Source organism: Hemicordylus capensis, chromosome 1 (assembly GCF_027244095.1).
Source record: "Hemicordylus capensis ecotype Gifberg chromosome 1, rHemCap1.1.pri, whole genome shotgun sequence".
In the NCBI taxonomy this organism is placed as follows: domain Eukaryota; kingdom Metazoa; phylum Chordata; class Lepidosauria; order Squamata; family Cordylidae; genus Hemicordylus; species Hemicordylus capensis.
Genome location: NC_069657.1, coordinates 73,176,386 through 73,200,792, shown reverse-complemented (window position 1 = coordinate 73,200,792; position 24,407 = coordinate 73,176,386). Strand labels below are relative to the sequence as shown.

At 42.9% G+C, this 24,407-nt stretch overlaps 1 protein-coding gene across 1 annotated transcript in view; it reads left to right on the top strand.

Annotated features, from left to right (window-relative positions):
• The window catches only part of SPTBN5 (spectrin beta, non-erythrocytic 5), a 198,457-nt gene that overhangs the window by 51,357 nt on the left and 122,693 nt on the right, over positions 1-24,407 (top strand). Inside the window, exons 20-28 of the mRNA XM_053313122.1 lie at positions 1,279-1,418; positions 2,759-2,858; positions 5,045-5,215; positions 7,334-7,498; positions 9,815-10,041; positions 12,615-12,801; positions 15,758-15,958; positions 17,291-17,407; positions 18,329-18,492. Coding sequence (XP_053169097.1) covers positions 1,279-1,418; positions 2,759-2,858; positions 5,045-5,215; positions 7,334-7,498; positions 9,815-10,041; positions 12,615-12,801; positions 15,758-15,958; positions 17,291-17,407; positions 18,329-18,492 — 1,472 coding nt within the window. The remainder of the gene's footprint in view (positions 1-1,278; positions 1,419-2,758; positions 2,859-5,044; positions 5,216-7,333; positions 7,499-9,814; positions 10,042-12,614; positions 12,802-15,757; positions 15,959-17,290; positions 17,408-18,328; positions 18,493-24,407) is intronic.

Below are 24,407 nucleotides of genomic sequence, written 5' to 3'. Positions count from 1 at the left end.
CGCTGGCTATTTTTACAATTTAATCTTGGACATTACCAGGAATGGACCTTTTAAAATCAGCTTTCTCCCCTGACTGCTGAAATCTCTGCTCCCCTTTAGAGAGAACTGAAACAGCATCCTTGGTCTCCTTAGAATAGTGATAGCTGAGAATCTCAGTGGTTTCAAGGTGGAGTTGGATAAACTGAAGGAGGGTACTTTGTTTTTTGTTCTGTTGCCTCAGGTGTAGCCCACGTGGTCGGAGAGGCTTTTTTGGCCATCATTTTAATTGCAATATAGTGGACTTGTATCAGGGACACCTGGTCAAATTGTTGCTCTGACATGAAATTCAATGGGTCATCTTGAGCTAGTCACTAACTTTCAGTTTAAGGTAGCTTACAGAGTTGATGTGAGGAATTGTGATGCTTTTTGGCTGTATCTTGAAGCAGTAAAATATTTGATTATTGACTAGCTAATCTTAAGAGTGAACTATGGATATATATTGGTCAGTCTACAAAATCTTCAGTTTTCTTCCCCTTCATTGGGTGCATAGAACTGCTAAAACTCAAATCCAGTTTTCAATTTTAAGTACAGTAATCCCTCGACCTACGAACTACTCGACTTACGTTGTTTTCGAGTTACGAGCGACAAAAAAGACCGGAAGTAGTTGCCAGTTTAGATTCAGCTTACTCGACCTACGAATGTTTAGATGCGGCTTCCTCGAATTACGAATGTTTTCAGACTTCCGTGGTGCGCTCCTCGACTTACGAAAATTTCGACCTCCGAACATGCGTTCGGAATGGATTATTTACGTAAGTCGAGGGACCACTGTAAATAAATGAAATAAAATGAATGAATGTATTCAGGCTGTTGGGTGTTTGGACTGACAGCTCATATATGATCTTTTGGAGAGGCAGTGCTTCATTTTGTTTTACAAGAATACAACAAGGATATACTGGAGATAATAGCCCTATTCAAATGTTATGTTCCATGCAGGTACAGATCTGTGTATGTACAGATCTGTATGCAGGTACAGACTCACAAGATACAGTGAACACAGTAGAGCAGTACACTTCCTGTCTGTATCCTGCATTTTGGTGGCAGGGGGACTGTACACAGATTCTTTTAAAATTAATGCAATCACACAATAGTCATTCACCCAAAAAACATGTAATTTGGGTACATACTTGAATGCAGGTATAACAGAATTTCTGAATAGGGCTAATGCCATCTCCCAAACGGCTGTAGGGACATTGCATTTGTGATGTGAGTTCCCACCAAGCTTTCTCTGCACCTCTGCAGGACCACATGGATTCTGTTCGGAGCCTTCTGAAACGGCATGAGGATTTTGAAAAAGTGTTGCTAGTGCTGAAACATCGGGCAGATACAGTCAATGAACATGGGGAGCAGCTGGTAGAGAGGGGCCATTTTGCTTCTGACATGTATGTGTTGAAATTTTCCTTGAATCTGAGAGGGGAAAAGAGTAGGGGCATTAAGAAACACATTTAAGCCTCATTCACATTTGTTGTATGCCATATATGAGTGCTGTTGTTGTTGTTAATTCGATTTCTATACCGCCCTTCCAAAAATGGCTCAGGGCGGTTTACACAGAGAAATAATAAATAAATAAGATGGACCCCTGTTCCCAAAGGGCTCACAATCTAAAAGAAACACAAGCTAGACACCAGCAACAGTCACTGGCGGTCCTGTGCTGGGGGTGAATAAGGCCAGTTACTCTCCCCCTGCTAAATAAAGAGAATCACCACATTAAAAGGTATGGGACAGAGTTCAGAAGAAAAACCCCAGATTCTAGCCAATGTGTTTTTTACATTCGTATTAGGGAGGTGGTTTAAAACAAAGCCAATTTAAGCCTTGCAGGGTGCTTTCTAGATTACCTGCTCAACAGTGGTAAAATGCTTCAGCGTTGGGGAGAGCTCATTGAAACCATAAATAAAGGCTGTTGCACAAAGCCACCAGTAGGGGGAGCAGTCTTGAGAAAACACCACAATGAGGAAATACAGCTATTTATTTGCACCACACACACGACGTTATAAGACTGTAATGTGGCAATAAAATCTGAAGTAAGGCATCGGAAATGTGAATGGCATCTTGCTGTCAGCGCAGGGACTGCGGTGTCACAACACAGGAAGTACGGAAGTACACTTTGCAGATCCGTAGTGACACTGTGGTAAGGGTTAATCTGGAAAGTGCCCAGGTAAAAATGACTTTGTAGACAAGACTTTTGTACTTTTATTATGCAATTCTCTTTGTGATTAGTGAGGGTTGTTTTTTTTAAGCATTTACACCAAATGCAACTATTCTGGTTGCATTCTCATGACCTGAATGATTGCTGTTAAAGAGTTAACTGTGACTGGCCAACCCCATGTGCTTTAGTGTGTTGTGCAAACTGGAATTTCCATGCAATCCTGGTTAAATTGCTGTGGTTTACCAACATTTAAACAGGACCACTAACCAATGTTTATTGCAGGTATAAAGCCAATTTATAAACAAACAATATATAGTATTAGCCATTCTTCCTTTAGTTAGAAAAGCAATCTGTCTTTTTGTATGTTTTCAAACTAGACTTAATTGAGGTGCAAACTGAGCCAGATACTCAGCAAGCATCAATTTCGTGTATATTATTAAAATAGTGCTAATGCATTCTATGAGATTTAGATGAGATAAACATATTGTAGAAACTTAGCACTTGTGAGAAACTGTCTCTTTGCTTCCCCAAGAACACATTTTGAATAAATTGAATCTGCTGCCATTTCCTTTGCAGGATTGAGGAGAGAATGGCTGCCTTACGAGAGAGATGGAAATTGCTAACAAGTAATAATGAAGAGAGAAAGAAGAGGTTGCTAGCTTCTCTTCTATTACAGGTTAGAGAGTAAGATATCAAACTCTACGGATAGCTTGAATCATACTGAGTTGCACATAGTCTCCAGTTAAAAAAAAACCAACTGACTTCAAGTAGCGTCCAATAAAATGAAATGCCATGAAATACCTCTATTTTCTTGCATATCTTATTGTGAAGATAAAATTTAAACTCAGCTCAGCATGATAGAGCTGCCAATCCTTCCACCCAAGATTCCACAAATCTTTTCACCACATGACCAACGGTAAGTACCCTTCCTTTCAGTTCTCCTTGAATTTCAGAGAACTTGGGGGAAGGAAGAAGCTGGTCTACTCTGCAAAACTCCCCCTAGTCATCTGGCATATACAGAGCACTTGAGGAAGAGTCAGAATCTTCTTTCACCTCATGTGTAGGGGTGTGCACGGAGTCAAAAAACGTGGTTTGGTTCATATTCAAATCAATTTGAACTGAATTGTGTTGTGCTGAACCAACCAGTCGGTCTGGTCTGTTTGATCGAACCAGTTTGGCGATTTGGGCAGCTAATATACTTGTAAAGGGGAATCCGGTGAAGATACCCCTTTACAAGTACATAGGTGGCAGAATCCCCTAAAAAGTAAGGGGCAGCTGGGTGGGGGCCATGAGAGAGGTGATAAGATCCTTACTTGGCTGGCACTGCTACTGGTGCTGCTGCTTGCTGCAGCCTGATCTCCCTGGGGTGGCCCCAAGTGTGCTCCTCCCTCTTTTACCCAGCTGCATACTCAGTGGTGGCTCAGTTCTAGCATCTGCACGTTTGCAGAGGCCGGAACCAAGCTGCCGCCGCTGAGCAAACAGGCAGCTTGGTAAAAGAGGGAGGAGGGCACTTGGGATCATGCCAGGGAGGGCAAGCGACAGCACCAGCAGCCACGCTGGCCAGGTAAGGATCTTATTACCTCTCTTGCCACCGCCACCTGGCCACCCAGCTGTGGCCGAACCAGTTCGCCTGAACTGGGTCTGGTTCGGCTCGATCACGGACCAAACCGCCCCTGTGATCAAGCCTCTGAAGCAGCCCGGTTCGAGGCAAACCAGTTTGGCAATGAACCGTTGGTGCACACCCCTACTCATGTGAGTCTCAGAGAGGCAAGAAATGATGCCAGTTACTCTTGTCTGTTTCCCCTTCTCCGGTGCCCGTGGGACTTTTGCAGAAGGCAGAAGTTAATTCTCTCCTACAGCACCCTCACCCCAGAACTATGCTTTCTTTCATATTCTTCTTTTCACCATGATCATGTGTGAAAGCCTCATTTAGAAGCTAATGGCTGATCTACGTATTTAGAAAGAGCATACAGACAGTACAACTCTCCTGGGATGCTGACACTTTAGAATACAGCTGGGAAATCACATATTTGAAAGCCATTCCATTTTGTGGGGTACACAAAGCTACCTCCATGTAGAAAGTAGCGTGTGTGAGAGAAGACTTGGCTAGAATCTGGTTCAGCATAGTGGCTATGGGACTGATCTATGAATCAGGTCTTCCCTGCTTCAGATCTCACCCCTGCCATGAACTTTCTAGGTAGGTAGTCCTAGATACAATAATACATGTATTATACAGCAATCATCTTCTGGTGCACTGTACTTGCCATTGAACCAGAATTTAGCAACATTAAATCATTTACAGCAGAAAAGAGAAAGTTCTGTCCTGGGTGAAGTTTTTTTTTAAAGGGAGAAGTAATTGTGAATGACTCTGTAATAATTGCAAGACAGCAGTACATGCACTATGCCCCTTGACATGTTTGCTTTCCATGGCAGAATGCTTTTGATATGTAAGAGCATCAAGTCGCTCACTAGTGTTCTAACATGCATCTGGAGAGTTTACCTGGGGACCTACCTATATGCCTTTTAAGAAACAGGAATATTCCCTTAAAACATTCTAGGCAGGAACTATGTTATATATGGATATTTGCACTAGCACTAAATAAAAGTTAAATGCTGGTGAAGATTGTTGGAGATTTTAATACATGGTATAACAAAACTATGTTTTAGATTAGCAGTAATATATTTAGCAGTCCAAGTTCTTGCAGTGTTCGCCCAAGATTTGTCTCTTATGCCCACCACACCATACATTTCTGAGCAAGAAAAGTAGGCTTTTAATAGGGGTTCTCCTAACCTGCTCTACAAGGAGCATTTGAGTCAGTGTCCATTTAAGAATTCCAATGTATCATTTATATATTATCCTAGGAATTCAGTCATGACACTGCTGAGCTCTTGATGTGGATGGAGGAGAAATACAAGATAGCATCTGATGAGTCCTATCGTGACCCAACAAATATCTTGCGCAAGCTGAAAAAGCATGAGGCTGCAGAACAGGAAATGATGGCCAATAAGAAGCATTTTGTGGAACTTATGGTGGTAAGGTCTCATAGAGTCATAGTGATGGCCAGCAGAATGGTCATCATTTTATTTATCTTGTTTGAATAGTTCCTTGTTTGATTTAGAACATTTCATAAGTAAATGCAATAATATCATACAAATTGCCAAATATCAAAAGCAGGCAAGCAGACTTAGGACAACATCACCATCATTATTATTTTGTCACTTTTTTTCTTAACAACAGCAACATTCTCAAGGTGGTTTACATAGCACAAAAAGTCATGAGAAAATGTTTACCTAGCCCAAAAGGGCTCACAATTTGGCGGTGGGGGGGACCACAAAAGAGATACCAGCAACAGCCTCTGGAGAGACTCTATTCTGGGCTGAATAGGAACAGCTGCTATCCCTCAACTAAATATAAGAGAACCACCACTTTAAAAGGTGCCTCTTTGATCAGCTTGCAGGACTATATCTGCAATAGACACTGCTGACTGAATCTGGAATTTTGCACAGTAGGGTTCTTGAAACCCTTGACCCTTGCATTGAACCCTTGTTCTTCAATGCAAGTTTCCAATGCTGATTTTGAGGGTGCAGTTTCTTCAGGAGCTTCATACAAGGCTTCCAGTAATCAAAGAATTGCATATCAAATAATACAATGTATAATCTGTTTAACTGTTAATATAATTGATTTGGGGTGTGCACAAAATTGGAAAACTCGGTTCAAGTCAAACCGGACTTGAACCGAACTGGGTACAATCCGGTTTTGTGCACAGTAGAGCTAGGCCTTGTCTGGCTCAAGTCTGAAGTGGCTCGGGCCCAGTTCGGGTGGGATGAAATTTTTTTTTTTTTACAATGACGGACTTCATGGCCAGTCGCTTGGCCACACAGATGGCCAGTGCGCATGTGCAGCAGCCTCCAAAATGGCCACCACTAACACATAAAGGCCCGAAATGGGCCAAAAATTGGCTGAAACAGCCCATATGAGACTTGGGAGAGGCCAGCAGGAGGATGGGAAACCAGAGAAATCCCCCCACAGCAGTACCTCCTGAGGTCCCGCAATGGCAGTAAGTCCACCATTTTTTCCTTTAAAAAACAAAAACAAAACAAACCCCCTAACCAGCCCAGGGAGTTCAGCTTGACCTCGAGCCAAACCAGGCCCAGTCTGGCCCAAGGGTGAGCCCTTGAGCTGGGCCAGTTCAAGTGTGAGCCAGCTTGACCTCAAGCCGGCCCTCACATCCCTATCATTGAGGAGGTGTGTGTGCATGAGAATGTGCATGGGTGCAGACAGAAGGAAAGCTTGAGGAGCAACTCCTCACTTAAATTTTTTGCAGGGAGAAAATGTGTTTTGGAGATTGAGAATATGGGTTATTAGATTTGGTGGAAGGATTTTAATAAAAGTGGGGAGCTCGTTATATACTTCGGGGAGGTAGGTGTGTGTGTGTGTGTGTGTGTGTTGAGTGGGAAATCAAAAACAAATTTTTAGTATAAAGATGGGCTAATAGCAGTAGCAGCTATTCAGCATATTGTGCATGGTTCCTAGGAAGAGTAATCTAGAGGTCGTGTGTGTGTGTGTGTGTGTGTGTGCCCATTGTATACATGATCTAGGACTGTGATGCTTCAGTGACTGTCAGAATAAAACAATGCAAAAAGCACCTGCTGGGATGCAGAATAAAAGTACAGAAGAACTGTACTTTGCCCCCTAAGGTCAGCTTGACCTATAATAATTTGAGCAGGTTTGCTAACACCTGGACATGTTTTTTATGGGAAGTATGGGGAAACAATTACTGACAACCAAACCTTTTTAAGGATATATATTTTACATAATATCAAGCTGAGTGTCACCCAGCCACAACATTTTTATGGATATATAAATATTTTTACAGATTTCACAGATGGGTCTGATTTGGGGTCCCTTTTTTGGGGTCCATGAATTTATGGAAGACTAGGGTGAAGACTAGAGAGACTAGTCTTCTGAGACTAAGGTGAAAAATGTTATCCTTACAGCATTTTTATTCTTCTCAGTAGTTGCTTGGTGATCATGACGTTGCTATGTTAGGAGTAATAGTTTGTGCTATGCAGCATGACTTGGAAAAAAACCTTGACAAGTAATCCAAACTATCAGATTATTATTTGACAAAATGCACTACCTATTTTCAGGCTGGAAATCAACTGGTTCAGGATGACCACTATGCTGCAGATTCCATTCAGGATAAAATGTCAGAGATGAAGAAGAAGTGGGAGAAGCTGTACAGCAAGATGATGGAGCGAGGAGACAAACTGAGGCAGGCTGGACAGCAAGAGCAACTCATGGAACTTCTTGAGGTCCGGGGTTGATGTGTTTCCATTGGGGAGAGGAGACCAGAACTGAGCTGATGCCACTCTTAATTTTTTTAAAAAACCTACTAACAAATAAATCTATGGCATTAAAAGGAGATTAAAAATTATTTAGGTTCTAAAACTAGTAAAGAAAACGAAGACAGCAAACAGAACATTCAGATAGCTGATTTTAAAAACTTAATAAAATAGTTGCTTTAAAAAAATGCAGACTAGCAATCACCTGGGGGTGGGGTGAGTCCTTTCATGAGGCAGGGTGAGGCAGTTGGCAGATTATTGGGGCACCAACAGGGTGGAAAAATGTCCCCGATTTCCCACCCCCTATACACACTATCAGAGCAGTTCTATGGGACTGTTCTTCCTCTTGCGAACTTTGCAAGGAGAGTCTCTCTTCATGTTCCTTGTAAGCTTGTAAGGAGCACAAAAAAAGAAGAGGAGGCTAATAGTAACCTTTCCTCATCCCTGCCCACCATGCCCTTTCAAAGCTTGCAAGAGTTGGTTTTGAAAGGAGGCTGGCCCCCATCAAGGGCATAGGGCAAGGCAGCATTTTACACTTCTTCTCAGGTACCACTTGGGCTACCCCTGCTATCGCCACTAAGAACTTATCACTAATAATACTAATAAGGAGCAGTAGATCAGACTTGGGGATGTGACTGTATTGAAAACACATGAACTAACAGAATCATCAGGCCAGTTTAGGTTTTATTTTTTTTTTAAACCAGGGATGCTGTACCTATATACAGTGTCCCTGAAAACATGCTCTGAAGCCCCACCCCATACTGACATGCTTGGAAACTCCACCCTCCCCACTGTCCCTGGCTGCAGCATTTGTCTTGTTTGACAGAGCTTCTGAGCACATCAGATGCTGTAGATGAGTACACCGAGCCCCACGTTTTTATAACATCTGAACAGGGCTTTTTATAACATCTTTTTTGATATAACATCTGAGCAGGGCTTCTATCTTTGAAGAATCCAGGAATATTGAAATGAATATTTTAATTTTATGAATTCTTGAGAGAGAGAGAGAGAGAGAGAGAGGATGCTATCTAGGTATTTGAAAAGGGGCAGGCTTGGGCAATTGATTCTAGGGATGTTCATGAGCTGTTAGTGTACTCCCTTGCAGGTCAGGGAGGGGTCAGGGGTGCCTTTAGGTAAAGAGCTCCTTACCTGCTCACCCCCCTCCCCGTCAATTTCCCCCCACCGGTGCTCATTTTAGAAACAGCCATGCGGGGCTGTAGCATTCCTTCCTTCCCCCCCATCGTCATCGGCAAGCACATGGCTGGTGCTTGTGTGGGGCATGTGTGTGCCAACACTGATCAGGGCTTTAGGAAGGAACTATGAAGCCCTGTGTGGCTGTTTCTCAAATGGGTGGAAAGGGGTGGTGGTGAGCAGGTAAGGAGCTACTTACCTGTTTTTTAAAGGCACCCCCTGCTGCTCATCAAGCCAGCTTGAACGCCGGCATCCTAACAGGTACAGCGCAAAGGAAAGGAAGCACTGAACCTGTTTGTGAACATGCTTAATTGATTCTTGCTGGATAGAAAAGGATCTGCCGTGTGAAATAAAATCCAGAACAATGTGTTTCAGAATGATTTTTGTTTTTATTAACATTAATTCAATGTATAACTCACTCTTTAGGTCAAGACAGGTCTTTCAAAACAACAAAATATCATAGACATCATTAAAACATTTACAATGTGCAAAAACTAAAAATAATCTCAAGTTGTACTATACATTGTTTTCTCAAAACTAGATGTGATCTCTGTTAATTGATATTGATCAATTGTTTTTTGTTTTTCCCCCCTTCGCATTTTGTTGAAAATGTCAAATAACCCACCCACCCCCAAAGCCACTTGATCCTCTCCAAAGATTCTACCAAATGCATCTCCCTTGGTAGGATATTCTAGAGGTGGAGTTTTATTACAGTAGATTCAATATTTTATTACTTATATGTGTGCTTTCATATCTATCTATCTATCTATCTATCTATCTATCTATCTATCTATCTATCTATCTATCTATCTATCTATCTATCTAAGCTCTTCTGATGATGTCAGGGCACATGAAAAAATATATGGGATCCTGGTGCATAAAAAATCTCTTTACCAAGATGATACATTGTGATGTATGATGGAAGAAATTATTATGACAGAATCAGATCCTAAGATTTGCTGCAGCAGGAAGTAGACACAGATACTAGACACAGATTTTTACTAACTGGCTACATTTTCACCAGCAGAGACCTTGTAGCAGAGGAAGAAGAATAATGCATATTTTATTTGCCCTTTGGTAACACTTCCTCTTTAGGATGCTGAAGACAAGATAGAGAAGATTGAGAAGGTTCTCCATGATGCAAAGATGGGTCATGACTTACATTCTAGTCGTAATTTGCTCAAGGAGCACAATCAGTTAGAAAATGAGGTACAGGGATTGGCTGAGAAAATGAGCTCCATCGTGATCCATGCCAAGAAAATGGCTACAAATCATTTTGACAGTGAGAGGATTTTGGATGAGACGCAAAGGTATTTGGAAAGGTGAGTTGCTGGTGATGTTAAGGCAAAAATGCTGTGTAGGCAATTCCCCTGCCCAGGTCCCTTAGGAGAACCCACCAGAGGGATAGCTGCCTTGAGTGGAAAGGAAGCATGTATGACCAGGCTTTGTTGACACAGAGTTCACAATGACTGGCAAGTGGAGATTCAAAGAATAGAATGTATTAAAGTTTTGCAAGATAGACTAAAGTTACTAACTATTCATACTCACAATGCATACACTTCAGGGAGTGGGGATCAACTCTGAAGATAGTGTGAAGAGTGAAAAGGCCAGGAGTTGGAGATGCGCATCTCTGCCTTGAAGTTTGCCAGTCTGCTCTTGAAGAAGCCATTTGCAGAATAGCCTCTTTTATACTGTTCTTTTTCTGGTCACCACCACCTTGGGTCTGTTGTGCTGCAGCCACTGGTTTCACAGGTTCACACTCTGGGAACTAACACTCTCCCTCAGAGGATTCTATTTTCCTAGGAATGTGCTGATCAACCAACTGCCTTGTGACACAGCACTTTGATGACAAGCTGTACTTTTCCTCCTCCGGACTTCTGCCTTCAGACTATTCTGTATATTCAGGCTTGACGTCTTTCCTGGTCACTCCAGACTCTATGGCCTCCATCTTTGGCCGCCTTCTGGCATGAATGCCCATTCACTCTTTCCACACATGCATTCGCTACATTCTAGAGGGGGACGTTAGTACAATTTGCTTTACTGATAATATATATATATAATTAATCAAGCAGTATATATGCATATAACAGCAATGGATTTCCCCTACAAACAGACTGGTTCACAACAATGGGAACAGGACAAGGACTCTCATTCTCCTATTCATCAGAAGTCAATTCCACCTCAGCTAAGCACAGTCTGTTTGTTGCAGCTCCTCACATAGAAAGAGTGTGCACAAACCGAGGTTCGAGCACTGGTTCGGCGCCAAACCAGTTCAGAAGAGGTCCAAACCAGGGAAGGTAGTGGGAGCTTTAAGAAAGCATCTCCAGCATCCCATGAAGCTTCCTGCTGGGGTGGCGCTTGCCCCAAGTACCTGCTCATGGCACCAGCATGCACATGATGTCCACACATGTGTGGGTGCCATGTGCATGCTGCCATGCGTGGGCATAGGGGACAAGCACTGCCCTAGCAGGAAGTGGCATAGGGAAGTGGAGAGCAAGTAAGGACCTGCTCTCCTCTTTCTTAAAGCTCCTGCTCCCCACTCACCTCCCCATGGCACCGAACCAGTTCTCAAACCTCAGTTCGTGCACACCCTTATTACACAAAACTCTGGAAGAGCAATGAAACATACGTAGAAAGGTAACTCAGAGCCAGTATACTTCAGGAGCAAAGAGACATCAACATAGCACAATAGGGGCAGGAAGAAATATAGGCCAGACTATATGCTCTAACCAGGCCCACAAGCTTTCTCTGCCTTTGCCACTTGTTGTTTATCATAGGTTGGATGTTTTTGTTTGAAAACCTAATTGGTAAGGACACCTACATTTTCAAATGATGTTTTTCAGTCCCTGTGACTTTCATTAAGGCTGCCTTCACCAGTTTATCAGTGATCATCCATGATATTTGTTTGTTTGTTTGTTCGATTTCTATACTGCCCTTCCCAAAATGGCTCAGGGTGGTGGTTATTAATTATATTATTGACTTTTCAGGGTGTGTTTTTTTTACTTTTATAGCAGGATCTTTAGCAAGATACAAAACCTTCCTTATTCTTGATAAGAGCAGAAAAAATGGGATTCCGTTGAGTTATTTAATTCATAGCAATGTGGATGCAGAGAACAAGATAAGTGCACAAGAGAATAGGGGTGTGCAAGTTCTGGAGTCCCTCCCGGTCCGGCATGGGGGGACTGTTACTTTAAGCGGGGTGGTGGTACTCCCCTCCCCCGCTGCTCTTCCCCCTCTGGCGCTGGTCCTTTGAAAAATCTTCTTGAGGTGGCAGAGTTCCTCCCTGCCGCCCCTGGCCCCGTTGTTGTTTCTAAAGGGTTAAAGAGACGAGCGCTAGCGGTGCGCTCATCTCTGTCACGATGTATGCGGCACGCGCGCGGCAGTGTCAGAGACGAGTGCACGCGCCGCGCAGGGCGCATACGCACCACTAGTGCTCGTCTCTTTAACCCTTTAGAAACAACGACGGGGCCAGGGGCAGCAGGGAGGAACTCTGCCGCCCCAAGAAGATTTTTCAAAGGACCAGCGCCGGAGGGGGAAGAGCGGCGGGGGGGGGAGTACCACCACCACCCTGCTTAAAGTAACAGTCCCCCCACCCTCCTGAACCTCCGGACCGCCGGACCTCCGAACCGGTCCGGCGGTCTTTGGAATTATGCCCGGACCGGACCGTGCACACTCCTACAAGAGAACAACAAAAATATATCAGAACTATGAAAATTATGGAGGAAAAGATATTTTACTTGGAAGTAGGTTTTTTTCTTTGTGTGCCCCCCCGCCCCCCCCCCCCCCGCCATCAATCTTCTGATATGTTGCTATAGATGTTTAGTTATTGAGAGGATCCTGTGATTTCTTGAGGTGGATCTGTGAACACAGCACTGATTTATAATCTGGTCTGCAGGTTTGATTCTCTCCAGGAACCTTTTGCTGAAAGAAGCCAGCTGCTGCAGGCAAGAGTAGAACTGTACCAGTTTTACCATTACCATGACATGGAAATGAAATGGATTAATGAACGAATGTCAGTTGCTGACTCTGCAAACCGAGGCAAGACCTTGGATGTGGCTCAAAACTTGTTGCAGAAGCACAAGGTAACTCCTTAGTTCTGAAACCCCTGATATAGGTGGCACTATGAGTTTACAATGAGTCTTCTGTTTCATGTTGAGATTAGTGGATGATTCTCTTTAGCCAGCTGGAAGATTTCATATGAACAAGAGCTGATCCCACCCAAATACTATCTCCTCTCTGAGCAAAATACTTACTATTAGTCCTCCTCTATTAGTCCTCCCCTTTAACATCCTGAATCCGACTTGCCTAGCTCTGCTTCCTTTTCTATGTCCCTGTGAGGGCTGTAGAAGTGAACAAGAGTATTCTCTTGATATCATTGCAACCTACTTGCTTGTTCTTTTGATACTTTCCTGTAGCATGTGTCCTCCAGAATTACTGAGAAAATGAGGTCCATTGGGCAGCACTACAGGCAAAGAACCTGGTGTTGAACTAGAGGGGCAAGCTAACCCTACCCCCCACCTAAAAATGTGGCTAAGTTAATGTTTTTTGTTGTACCACTGCATAATCCCAGAAATGGGATGTCCTAGACCAGAGTTTCTCAACGTGTGGGTCCCCAGATGTTATTGGACTTCAGCTCCCATAATCCCCAGCCCCAGTGGCCTTTGGTTGGGAATTATGGGAGTTGAAGTCCAATTACATCTGGGGACCCACACGTTGAGAACCCCTGTCCTAGACCCATTTGATAACAAGATAGCAACCAGAATGCTTGAATGTTTAAATGTAAACAGCAGGTGCAAGGCTGCTGTTTGCTGTAGGGGGTGGAATGAGAAATAGAACAAAAGTACAACTTGAATATATAAGCTCTATATGTGATAATCGTTCTGCATGGTCATATTGATTGCTACTTTCCCTGTATTGGTGGAATTCCTTTTTCCTGGAAACTCACCAAAGTTTGAGCTAAGAGTTTTCAGTAGTAATGTGCTAAAAGCACAATGCTTCTGAAAGCTCTTAGCTCAAACTTTGGTGAGTTTCCAGGAAAAAGTAATGTGCTTTAAAAAAAAAAAAAGTAATGTGCTAGAAGCACAATGCTTTTGAAAGCTCTTAGCTCAAACTTTGGTGAGTTTCCAGGAAAAAGGAATTTCATAGATGTAGAGAGACTTTCAGTCTATATGCCCCATATACTGATTTTTTTTTTTTTTTTGAAGGGGTATGTGGCTTAGGATTCAGTGCCTGAAGCTATGCTAGGGTTTTGGTAGTTTGGTAGTGCCTTAAATGGTGTTTTACGTCTTTCCCACAAGTTAGCTCTCTCTGCTAAGCATGCAGTGTGGGTGTGTCCACAGTAGTTTTATCTGGGTTCAGGGCTGAACATTGGGTCCTCTCAACAATCATTTAATTTGCAGATGGGCATCATATATACTGTGCTGAAAAACCTACAGTACGTAACTTTTTGCTTGCCCCAACCCAACCACGATCCCTTGAGAAATAAGCCCAGGCACAAGGAAAAAATTGGCATAGTAGATGTGAATTTTAAATGGCTCCAGAGAACTGACATGTTCATGAATGTGTGCTAAGTAAAGTTAAATAGTTTAGTGAGGGCAGTGAACAGAGATTTATGAGCATGGAATGTGCATGGAAACTGACAAATCAACCAATTTTCCAGGACTCAAACTGGTGATATTGCTCAATTTTCCACTAATATTTTTTGTACTGGTGTAATAAATAATGAGGACTTTCCCCCTCCAGGTTGGCGGGGTGGTCTTGAATTGCAGGCATATTTTGGAAATGGCATAAGCAATCTGTTTTTACTTATTTCTCTGGAAAACTGATGTCAGAATAGAACACCTCAGCTCAGCAATATTCAGAATATAAAAGTTTAAACTAGCTCTGGCGTTATGAGTGATAGAAAGCTTTAAAACTTATGCTTCAATGTAACAGCAGTTAAACACTGCACAGTGCTGAAGAGGAAACACAGGACTGCAACCCCCAAGAGTTCAGAAACCATGAGCCAAATTCCAATTAAACTTTTCTGGAGTTTTGTGATGTACAAAAGCCATGTTTAGCACCCTGTGCTAAAGCCATTACAGCAACTGGAAAAACATACATCCTAGCAAGAACTAGGGTAGTAACCATTTTAATTCATTGGGCATTACTCTTCTGGAAATAGTGGGCAGTATCCAAACGGAGTTAGGAATGACTAAGTCCCATCAGCATTAATAGGAGTTAGTATATTGGCTGCCCCCTTTTGCTGAAAGAATCCGAGCCTGTTTTACTGTCATTTGAAAGTTCAGAGCATAAATACACTCCTGTGCTGTTGAATGTAAACTAAAGATGAATGTGTAGGTCCTACACATTTGGAAGCAGAGGTCCCCCTGCAATCTATCAACAGCTGTTAGCCATATACAGCAGCTAAATGTGTTCAGAGAGGCAATACATCTCTGAATACCAGGGGCAACACCAGGAGAGGACAATCACCTTACCGTTCTACTTCTGAGATTCCCAGAGGTGTCTGGCTGGCTGTGTTAGAATACTAGGTGGACTTTAGTCGGACTGAAAAGGAGCATTATATTCTTATGCCACAAACAAAATCTTAACTTTCCACTCTTTTGTTCCACATCTACTGAAAAGATGTTATCCCAATGCAGATCAGTTTCCCTCCCAGATTCTCCAAAATTATTTCCCTTTCCCCCCAAACAAATTATTTCCCACCCAGAACTCCCTCAAATAATCCCCCCCAAAAACATTTTCTATGTGAAATTCCTCCTTCAAAAAAATCCTTCCCACCTTTAGTTCTTGCTTCAAGAAGCTGAGCAAATTGCATCAGAATGAATTTAGACAGCCTGCACTCTTGACTGAAAGGTTCATTTTCTTTCTACATGTTTGGGATTTTACTCCCAAAATAACTCAAGGCATAATCCTTAGGCTTCAAAAAATGTCAGTTTTCATCTTCTCGGTTCTGCTCTATTGCTTCTTTTTCCTCTACTTTAGCCCTCTTTTCCATATTTTCTTGTCAAGTTCTGCATGTCTGACTTTTTCTACTAGGAATTACAGGTGGAGGTAAATGCCCATAAGCAGCAAGTCTTCAGAGTTCTAGAGAAAGGAAGAGCTATGACAGAAGACAATCACATGCCATTCCAGAGAATCAAGGAAAAATGCCAGGAGCTAAATAAAAACTGGATGGAGCTGGAGAAAGCATGTGAGGAAAGAATCAAGCAGCTACAGCATTCTGTTGCCTTCCATCAGGTAGATTTCACGCATATTAATCACTTTCAGGATAGGAAAATGCATGAAATACACAAAGTGCCAACGTCTACAAGGTGCCAAAGATGTTTTTGCTTTTTTGCTTCAGTAGACAAACCAATGTAAATATTCAAAAAAGAAAAATCCCAAACTGCAACTCTACCAATTTTCAAGTGGGGGTGATGATGATGACTTGGTTGCCATCAACACTCATGATGCTCTGTGAACTATGGAAGGACAGGTCCTTGGCCCAGAAGAGCTTACAATCTAAAATTTGAAACAGGGAGGACAACAGTAGGAGAAGGTGGTAGGAGCAAACAAAGAGAGGACACACTCCCCCCACCCCGGTTACATGTACTTAGGCTTAATTACAGTATGCAGGCTAAAGGGGTAGGAGTTGTACAAAAGGGATCACTAGTTTTAATGCTATGTTATGTTTTTAAAAATCTGTGTTTATGGAAAATTAGCACATAAGAAACTAAGGAAAGGCTACAATCCTTTCAACTAATATGTCAGCTTTTCAAGGGGTAGGTGTGTGTGTGGTTTAAAAAAAACATAGAAGAGTATTCATAATAAATGCAGATTCCCATCTTCGTTCGGAAATGGTGCAGTCCCAGAAGGGCCATGCCATCAGCTTTTTTCCTGAACATTTGTATAGGTTCTAACATACCTACATTTTCTAAAATGTAAATTATAGAATGTTATGCTAGGAAGTTAAATCCCTTGACCCAGGTATTAGCCATGTAACATAATGAGAAAGATGGTTTGTCATTAGAATCTACCCTAGCATCTTGGAATCCTATTGCTGGGAGAGACCTAATGGATCACCTAGTTGCAAGGTATCATATATCTGAAATAATGTTCTGGTCGTTGATCGAAATAAAAGCTGGCTGACTGACTGAAATAAGCTTGAAAGCACTCTATCTGACTCCCTTTAGAAAGCCATCGAGGAAGAATCTCAGCTTTTCTTTATTTGAATTAAAGACAAGAGATTCTAGTTCATAGTTATATTCCAACCGCTCTTTTGTGCTTGGCTTATTGCAATGATGGCAATAAATAATTGCTTCACATACCGCTTGGAAGTCTCAGCCAAAAACAAAGAAGCTCCAACAGTTTGGGGTATGCTGAACATCATGCCCCCTGCCATAAATGTAATTCATACAAGTTGTTCTACTTTGTGTTTTTGAGCTGTCTTCAATTTTCATATAGGATCTAGGGGTTAGTTTATAATAAAAGTTTAGAGCTGGAATTTGTGAAGTTTATTTAAAATATTTATATTCAGTGTTTAAATAAGGAGAAAATTACTAACTATTTGGATTTTTTTAATTCATAAAGTTTTTAATAGATGTCTCAGACCTGGAGAGTTGGGTAGGAGAGAAGCTCCCACTGGTAACCAACAAAGACTGTGGTAAAGATGAGGCTGCAACTCTCAAACTCATAAAGAAGCATAAGGTAACACAAAGCTGTAATCCTCTGCCCTGCCCCTCTCAATTTAACAAGTGTTGTGCAGAGGTCTGAGAAGCTTCCTTTTCTATCTGAAGCTGGCCCTCAAGCTGCTTGTCCAATGTTCCACCCACCAGTTGAACTTAAAATGGCTTACTCTTGGTCAGTCAGGGGAACGTAATATTTACCTTCATCTTCATAATAGGCCTATACAACTTGTGATCTATGTTATATTCAGACACAATGAATTAACTTTTCACTGTCTCCTTAAGTACAACTTGACTCTGCACTCCTCCCTTTTTATCTTCCTTTGTTTAGTGGAAATACTGCCAGGAATGTGTGTATATAATACATCATGTTGATAATCATGTTATGATACCAACACCTGTGGAACCTGAAAGAGCAGCTCAAGGTTCAACAGAGACAATGCATGATCCACCAAGCCAAATGCAGCTCACATGCTATAGAGGAGGGGTGATTTTTGTGATCTCCCCTTCCTCTGAAGCCCACTGTGCCTTCCAAAAAATATGTTGCCGAGGGTCCTACAATCCTCGGGGACATATTTTCAGGTGGCACAGTGGGCTTCAGTGGAAATGGGGAACTTGCAAAAATTGCCCATTACAATGCAGTAGCATGTGCAGCATTACTCTAGGTATCAACCAATATTTGTATTTGTTTATAAGCAACAAAAACAGAATTACACATCCATTATATAATTACATAATAAATAAGGCTGCATATCACTTGTAAGAAGCTAGTGCCCATCATCCATGTGTGGCTAGAGGCTTGATGAAACTCCCCATTATGCTTCCTGCCTATGACTGCAAAGACAGGGGATTACACTTCTGCTGCTAGATTGCTGCTTCTAGACTTTCATACCTTTTGCTCCTCCCAAGTTCACTCTTCAGCTCTTGTGTTGCTTTCTTTCAGGCACTGGAGCATGAGATTGACATTTACCAGGGTTTAGTAATGGAACTGGGTGAAACTGCCAAAACTCTTCCCCTCCCGGGCTCCGTTCACTTTGATGAAGTAGATGCGCCTCAAGAACAAGTTCACTCACAGCTTCAGGAGCTGCAGGACCTGTCCATAGAAAGGTATGAAAAGCAACAACCTCAGACAACACTTGCTATTGGTCTTTGATTGGCTTGTGGGTTTCAGCCAAACTATATGAGAGTCAATGGGAAACATTCTCTTCAGGGCACTTTCCAGACTAGATCCTACAACGGGGTCAGGATGTATCTTGGAAGTGTGCTTCCACACTTCCTGTGTTGTGACACCACAATCCCTACACGGACAGCAGGGTACTGTTCACATTTCCAATACCTTGTTTTGAATTTAATTGCTGAGATATAGAGCTAAGACGTCGTATATCTGGCGTGAAAACGTTGCTGTTTTTTCAGGTTAATTGCTGCGAGACTGCTCCCCCTGCTGTTTACGTTTCAAATGAAATTGCCCGAACTGAGGCATTTTGCTGCTGCTGAACAGCTAGTCTGGGAAGCGCCTAGGTGACTAAGATCATGCTCTTTGTATTGTTTTATAGTGCCTATTTGTATATTGTTTTTATAGTGTCTATTCCTTGTGGCACCTCCTTGTGGTGCAGCAGGGAAATGCTTGACTAACAAGCAGAAGGTTGCTGATTTGAATCCCCACTGGTACTATATCGGGCAGCAGAGATATAGGAAGATGCTGAAAGGCATCATCTCATACTGCGCAGAAGGCAATGGTAAACGCCTCCTGTATTCTGCCAAAGAAAACCACAGGGCTCTGTGGGCACTAGGAGTCAAAATCGACTTAACGGCACACTTTACCTTACCTTTATTTGTAAATTGTTTATATGTATGGTTTTTATAGTGCATTATTAGATAATTCCACTTGATGCAGTGGACCAAAAATAATCTAATTCTTGGGAACATAGCTCATCATTTCTCAAAGAACTTCACTGCTCTAGTCCATTTCGGAGCACAATTCGTAGTGCTGGTGTTAGCTCAAGGCATGTCTTCTCCCATGCACTAAGATGCACAGGCTTTCCTCCAGGTGCCCTCCTTCAGAGGCTTTCTTCCGGTTGCCCCTGGTCTCTGAGGTGAGGCAGGTGACAACAAGAGAAAGATTATTTACAGTTGTGATGCCCTGTTTGTGGATGTCCTTCCCCAGCGAAGCTTACGTGGTACCTGTGCTGCTATATTTTCAGTGCCAAGTGAAGGAGACCTTTTTAAATTCTCCCAAGCCATTTAAGGTGTTATTGTTCTCAGCTGCTGGGATCAAGGACATCTTTCTGGGTTATCCTCCTCACATGCTCCTAGGCAGGACTATGGTAATTAGCCAAAAAGAACAGAAGCCTACTAGAGCCTGAGGAGGATAGCCCCGCCCCAGTTCTTTCAGTCCTGCATAACTCCAGACAAACTACTTCCCTTCTCTTCAGAATCAACCTTATTGATTGATTCCTCCTCTTTATCCTTATTCTTACATAAGAATAGCCCTGCTGAATCAGGCCCAAGGCCCATCTAGTCCAGCAGTGGCCCACCAGATGCCGCTGGAAGCCACAGGCAGGAGTTGAGGGCATGCCCTCTCTCCTGCTGTTACTCCCCTGCAACTGGTACTCAGAGGCATCCTGCCTTTGAGGCTGGGGGTGGTCTTTAGCCCTCCAACTAGTAGCCGATGATAGACCTCTTCTCCATGAAGTGATCCAAACCCTTCTTAAAGCCATCCAGGTTGTTGGCTGTCACCGCATATTGTGGCAGAGAATTATTATGCGTTTTGTGAAAAAGTACTTCCGTTCGTTGGTCCTAGATTTCCTGGCAATCAGTTTCATGGGCAATCAATTTCAACACCTGGTTCTAGTGTTATGTGAGAGGGAGAAGAATTTTTCTCTATCCATTTTCTCCACACCATGCATGATTTTACAGACCTCTATCATGTCTCCCTGCAGTCATCTTTTTTCTAAAAGCCCCAGGTGTTGTAGCCTAGCCTCATAAGAAAGGTGCTCTAGGCCCTTGATCATCTTGGTTGCCCTCTTCTGCACCTTTTCCAGTTCTACAATGTCCTTTTTCAGATGTGGTGACCAGAATTGTATGCAGTACTCCAGGTGTGGCCACACCATAGTTTTGTATAAGGGCATTATAATATTAGCCATTTTATTTTCAGACCCCTTCCTAATTATCCCTAGCATAGAACTGGCGTTTTTCACAGCTGCCACACATTGAATCAACACTTTCAACGAGCTGTCCACCATGATCCCAAGATCCCTCTCCTGGTCAGTCACCGACAGCTCGAATCCCATCAGCCCATACTTGAAGTTGGGGTTTTTCATCCCAATGTGCATCACTTTACACTTGCCAACATTCAACCGCATTTGCCACTTTGTCGCCCACTCACCCAATTTGGAGAGATCTTTTTGGAGCTCCTCACAAGGGAACTGCAATCAAATGATTCATCTGATCTTTCAGGTCCAGATTCTGGGGATCCTCATACAGAGAATCCCGGGCCTATTTTTCCTGATATACATCCAATTCTAACAGAGCTTATAATTGATTTAGAAGCTGATTCTGATATGGCAACAGATCGGGGTGATGGGGGAAATCAGGATCCAGATCATAATCCTGACAAAGAGGAGGGAGAGTGTCAGCAGGAGAGGAGCCAGACTCTGGGACTGCTTCACAGTGTTTGTTTGACTGAGGATCTTAATCCACTCATTACAAAAACCATAGCCACTCTTGGGTTACAAACCAGATTAATGCCTGAGTCCTCACAGGCCTCAAAGGGAGACTTGTTCTTTCCGAAACCAAAGCCTAGAGACATTTTTCTTAATCAATGCCTGAACCATTTACTGAAGCAGTTAAGCAGGAATGGCTCCTTCTGGCAATGAATAGGAAGCCAATGGTAGTAGCAAACTGATATTATCCCTTTCAACAGGAACCAGCAGATTTTTTTTAAAATACCTCCCTCCGATGCACCAATAGTTCAGCACATTTCAGTTTCATTGGTACCCAGGGATGCTAAGGCCCCCCTAAAATATCCCTCAGACAAATGGGCAGAATTTGCATTTAGGAGAGTACACAACAACTCTTCTTTACTAACCCGCTCTTCAGCAGCTGCCTCTATGGTCGCCAGGACATCCCTATTATGGGTGGATGATTTGCTTAGTGACCCACCTTCTGACCCAGTCAGGCTGAGACAACAGGTAGTAAAAATACAAAAGGTGCAGGCCTTCATGGCAAATGCCACTTTGGATTCTATCAGATTTTCATATAGAGCGTCAGCCACTGTTGTCGTTGGCAGAAGGTGCCTCTGGCTTAAAAACTGGCAGGTGGTCTCTACATCAAAGACCATTCTGACAACAGTCCTTTATGAAAGCATTAAACTATTAGGTGATGCTGCCCTCAAGGACATTTCAGTTGAGTCTAAGGACAAATGAAAAACGATGCTGTCAGCACCACATGAGCCTGATAGGCCAGTTTTTAAAAAACCTTTTCAGCCCTTTCGAAGCTTTAGGGCCCCCTTCAGGGGCAGGGATAAGGACTTCAGGACACAATGTGGTTCCTGGAATCGCCAGCATTTCCCTTTCAGAAGCTTCGGAAGCAACAGGCAAGTCCTCAACCAACAGACCAAGCAGTCAAAACAGCAGCCCTGACTTGAGTTTTCCCAGGCTGGGAGGTCACCTATCAGCTCACTTCATGCATGGGAAGACTCCAAAACAGACAAGTGGGTCCTCAACATGGTCCAAATGGGGTACAAGACAGAATGGATACCTGACCTTCCCACAGATTTCTCCTAACCCTCGCTCTCGCTCTTTTTCCAAACACATAGAGCTCCAAAATGCCATTCAACATCTTCTGGAAATAGGAGCAGTAGAGCCAGTCCTGCCCTGTCAGGAGGGAAAGGGCATCTATATTTTCTTATTCACCATTCCCCAAAAGGATGGGTTAAAAGGGGCAGTTCTGGATTTGAAGTATTTAAACAGGTGGGTCAAGCACAACAAATTCCAGATTGAATTGCTCCGTTCAGTGATGGAAGCCCTGCACCACCTGGACTTCCTGCCTTCAATAGATCCGAAGGAGACATACCTACATGTAGCAATCTATCACAACAGCCATCACCTCCTCAGGTTCAAATATGTGGGAAAGCATTACCAGTATGCAGCACTGCTGTTCAGCCTGTCATCAACCCCTCGGGTATTTATAAAGGTATTGGCACCACTGATAGCATATCTTCATATCCAGGGGATCTGGATATTCACATATTTGGACGATCTTCTGATCCAATCCCCTTCAAGGCAAACAGCAGAGAACTATCTTCAAAAGCCCCTTCAGATGGTACAAGAACATGGATTCCTGGTGATCATAGCCAAGAGTCAGATGGTCCCCTCTCACAGGCTGCAACATTTAGGGGTGGTGATCGATACAGTTCAGGACCGTCTATTTCTCCTGTGAGACAGGTTTCAGATTCTTACCACAGAGATCAAGGCGGCCCTCTTGACTCCTACAGTTCTATTGCTCACACTAGCAAGGATCTTGGGTCTGTAACCCTGGATGCAGTTCCATGGGCAAGGTTCGACCTCAGAGATCGCCAATTGTTTCTTCTACCTCACCAAGCGGCCATCACCAGAAGAAGGCGCATGCAATGTCGCTAATCGGCAGCTGCTCACAAACTCTCATGAGAGCTGCCATTCATGGGATTAGCAACGAGTACGCCTAGGGGAAATAAATATATAGATAGTTAATAAAACAAGTTTTAAAATTATTAAAAATTAATTATAATTAAAAGCCTGTGAAAACAGGAGAGTCCTGAGGTTCTTCCTGAAAACAAACAGAGAAGGAGATGCTCTTATTTCAGTAGGGAGCATATTCCAAAGACCTGGGGCAGCCACAGAGAAAGGGTCGCCACCAAATGAACCGGTGGCATCCATGACTTCTAACTGACTTCCATCCTGACTTCTCCAGAAGATCATAACAGGCAGCAGGGTTTATGACAAAGGAGGCACTCTCTTAATTAGCCTGGACCTAAGCCATTAAGGGCTTAATTGGTAAGAACCAGCACTTCGTATTTCACCCAGAAATATATTGGCAACCAGTGCAGTTCTTTTAAAACTGGTGTTATGTGGTCCCTTTGTGTTGTACCAGAGACCAATCTGGCTGCTGCATTCTGTACTAATTGTAGTTTTCGGACTACGTACAAAGGCAGCCCTACATAGAGCGCATTACAATAGCTGAGCCTGGCGTTACCAGCATATGTACCACTGTTTCAAGGTCATTCTCCTCTAGAAATTGCCATAGCTGACGTATCAGCCGAAGCTGATAAAAAGCACTCCTGACCACCAGGGGCGTATCTAGGGTAGGGCAGGCAGGGCATGTGCCCCAGGCGCCACTTGAAGGGGGGCGCCATTTTTAAAAATTAAAAAATTGTAAAAAATGGCCACCGAAAACAAAATGGCCACTGAGCATGCTCAAATGGCCTCTGTGAGGCCCTAGGCCATGCCAGGCCTCACAGAGGCTATTTGAGCATGCATGGCAGGTATTTTGTTTTTAGCGGCCATATATACACACACACACACACACACACACACACACACACACACCGCACATGCTCAAATGGTCCCTGCAAAGCCCTAGAGGCCAGCGAGGGGAGGGGGAACCTTTGCAGACCCACTCCACAGCCTTTAGGAAGCCACCGAAGGGGCTACAGATATTTTTTTAAATTTAATATAATATAAGTCACTGTACACATATTTAGTTTGGCACTATGTACAGAGAATCAGGGCTTGTGAATAATGAGCTGAAGCTTATGAGCTAGGATTGCATTCATTTGCTCTTACTTTGCTTCATGTGATAAGTGAGTTAAATGTGATGTCTTAATAATATGGCTATTAATGGTGAATTTGTATTTGAATCAGTGTGAAATCCTTAGTATTAAGGCCCACTGGGAGTTTCTTGCTCTCTTTCTCTCATTTTAACTGTCTTTCTGAAATATTAGACTATATTCCAAGCAGTGACACAGTTTACTCTGCATATCCTTT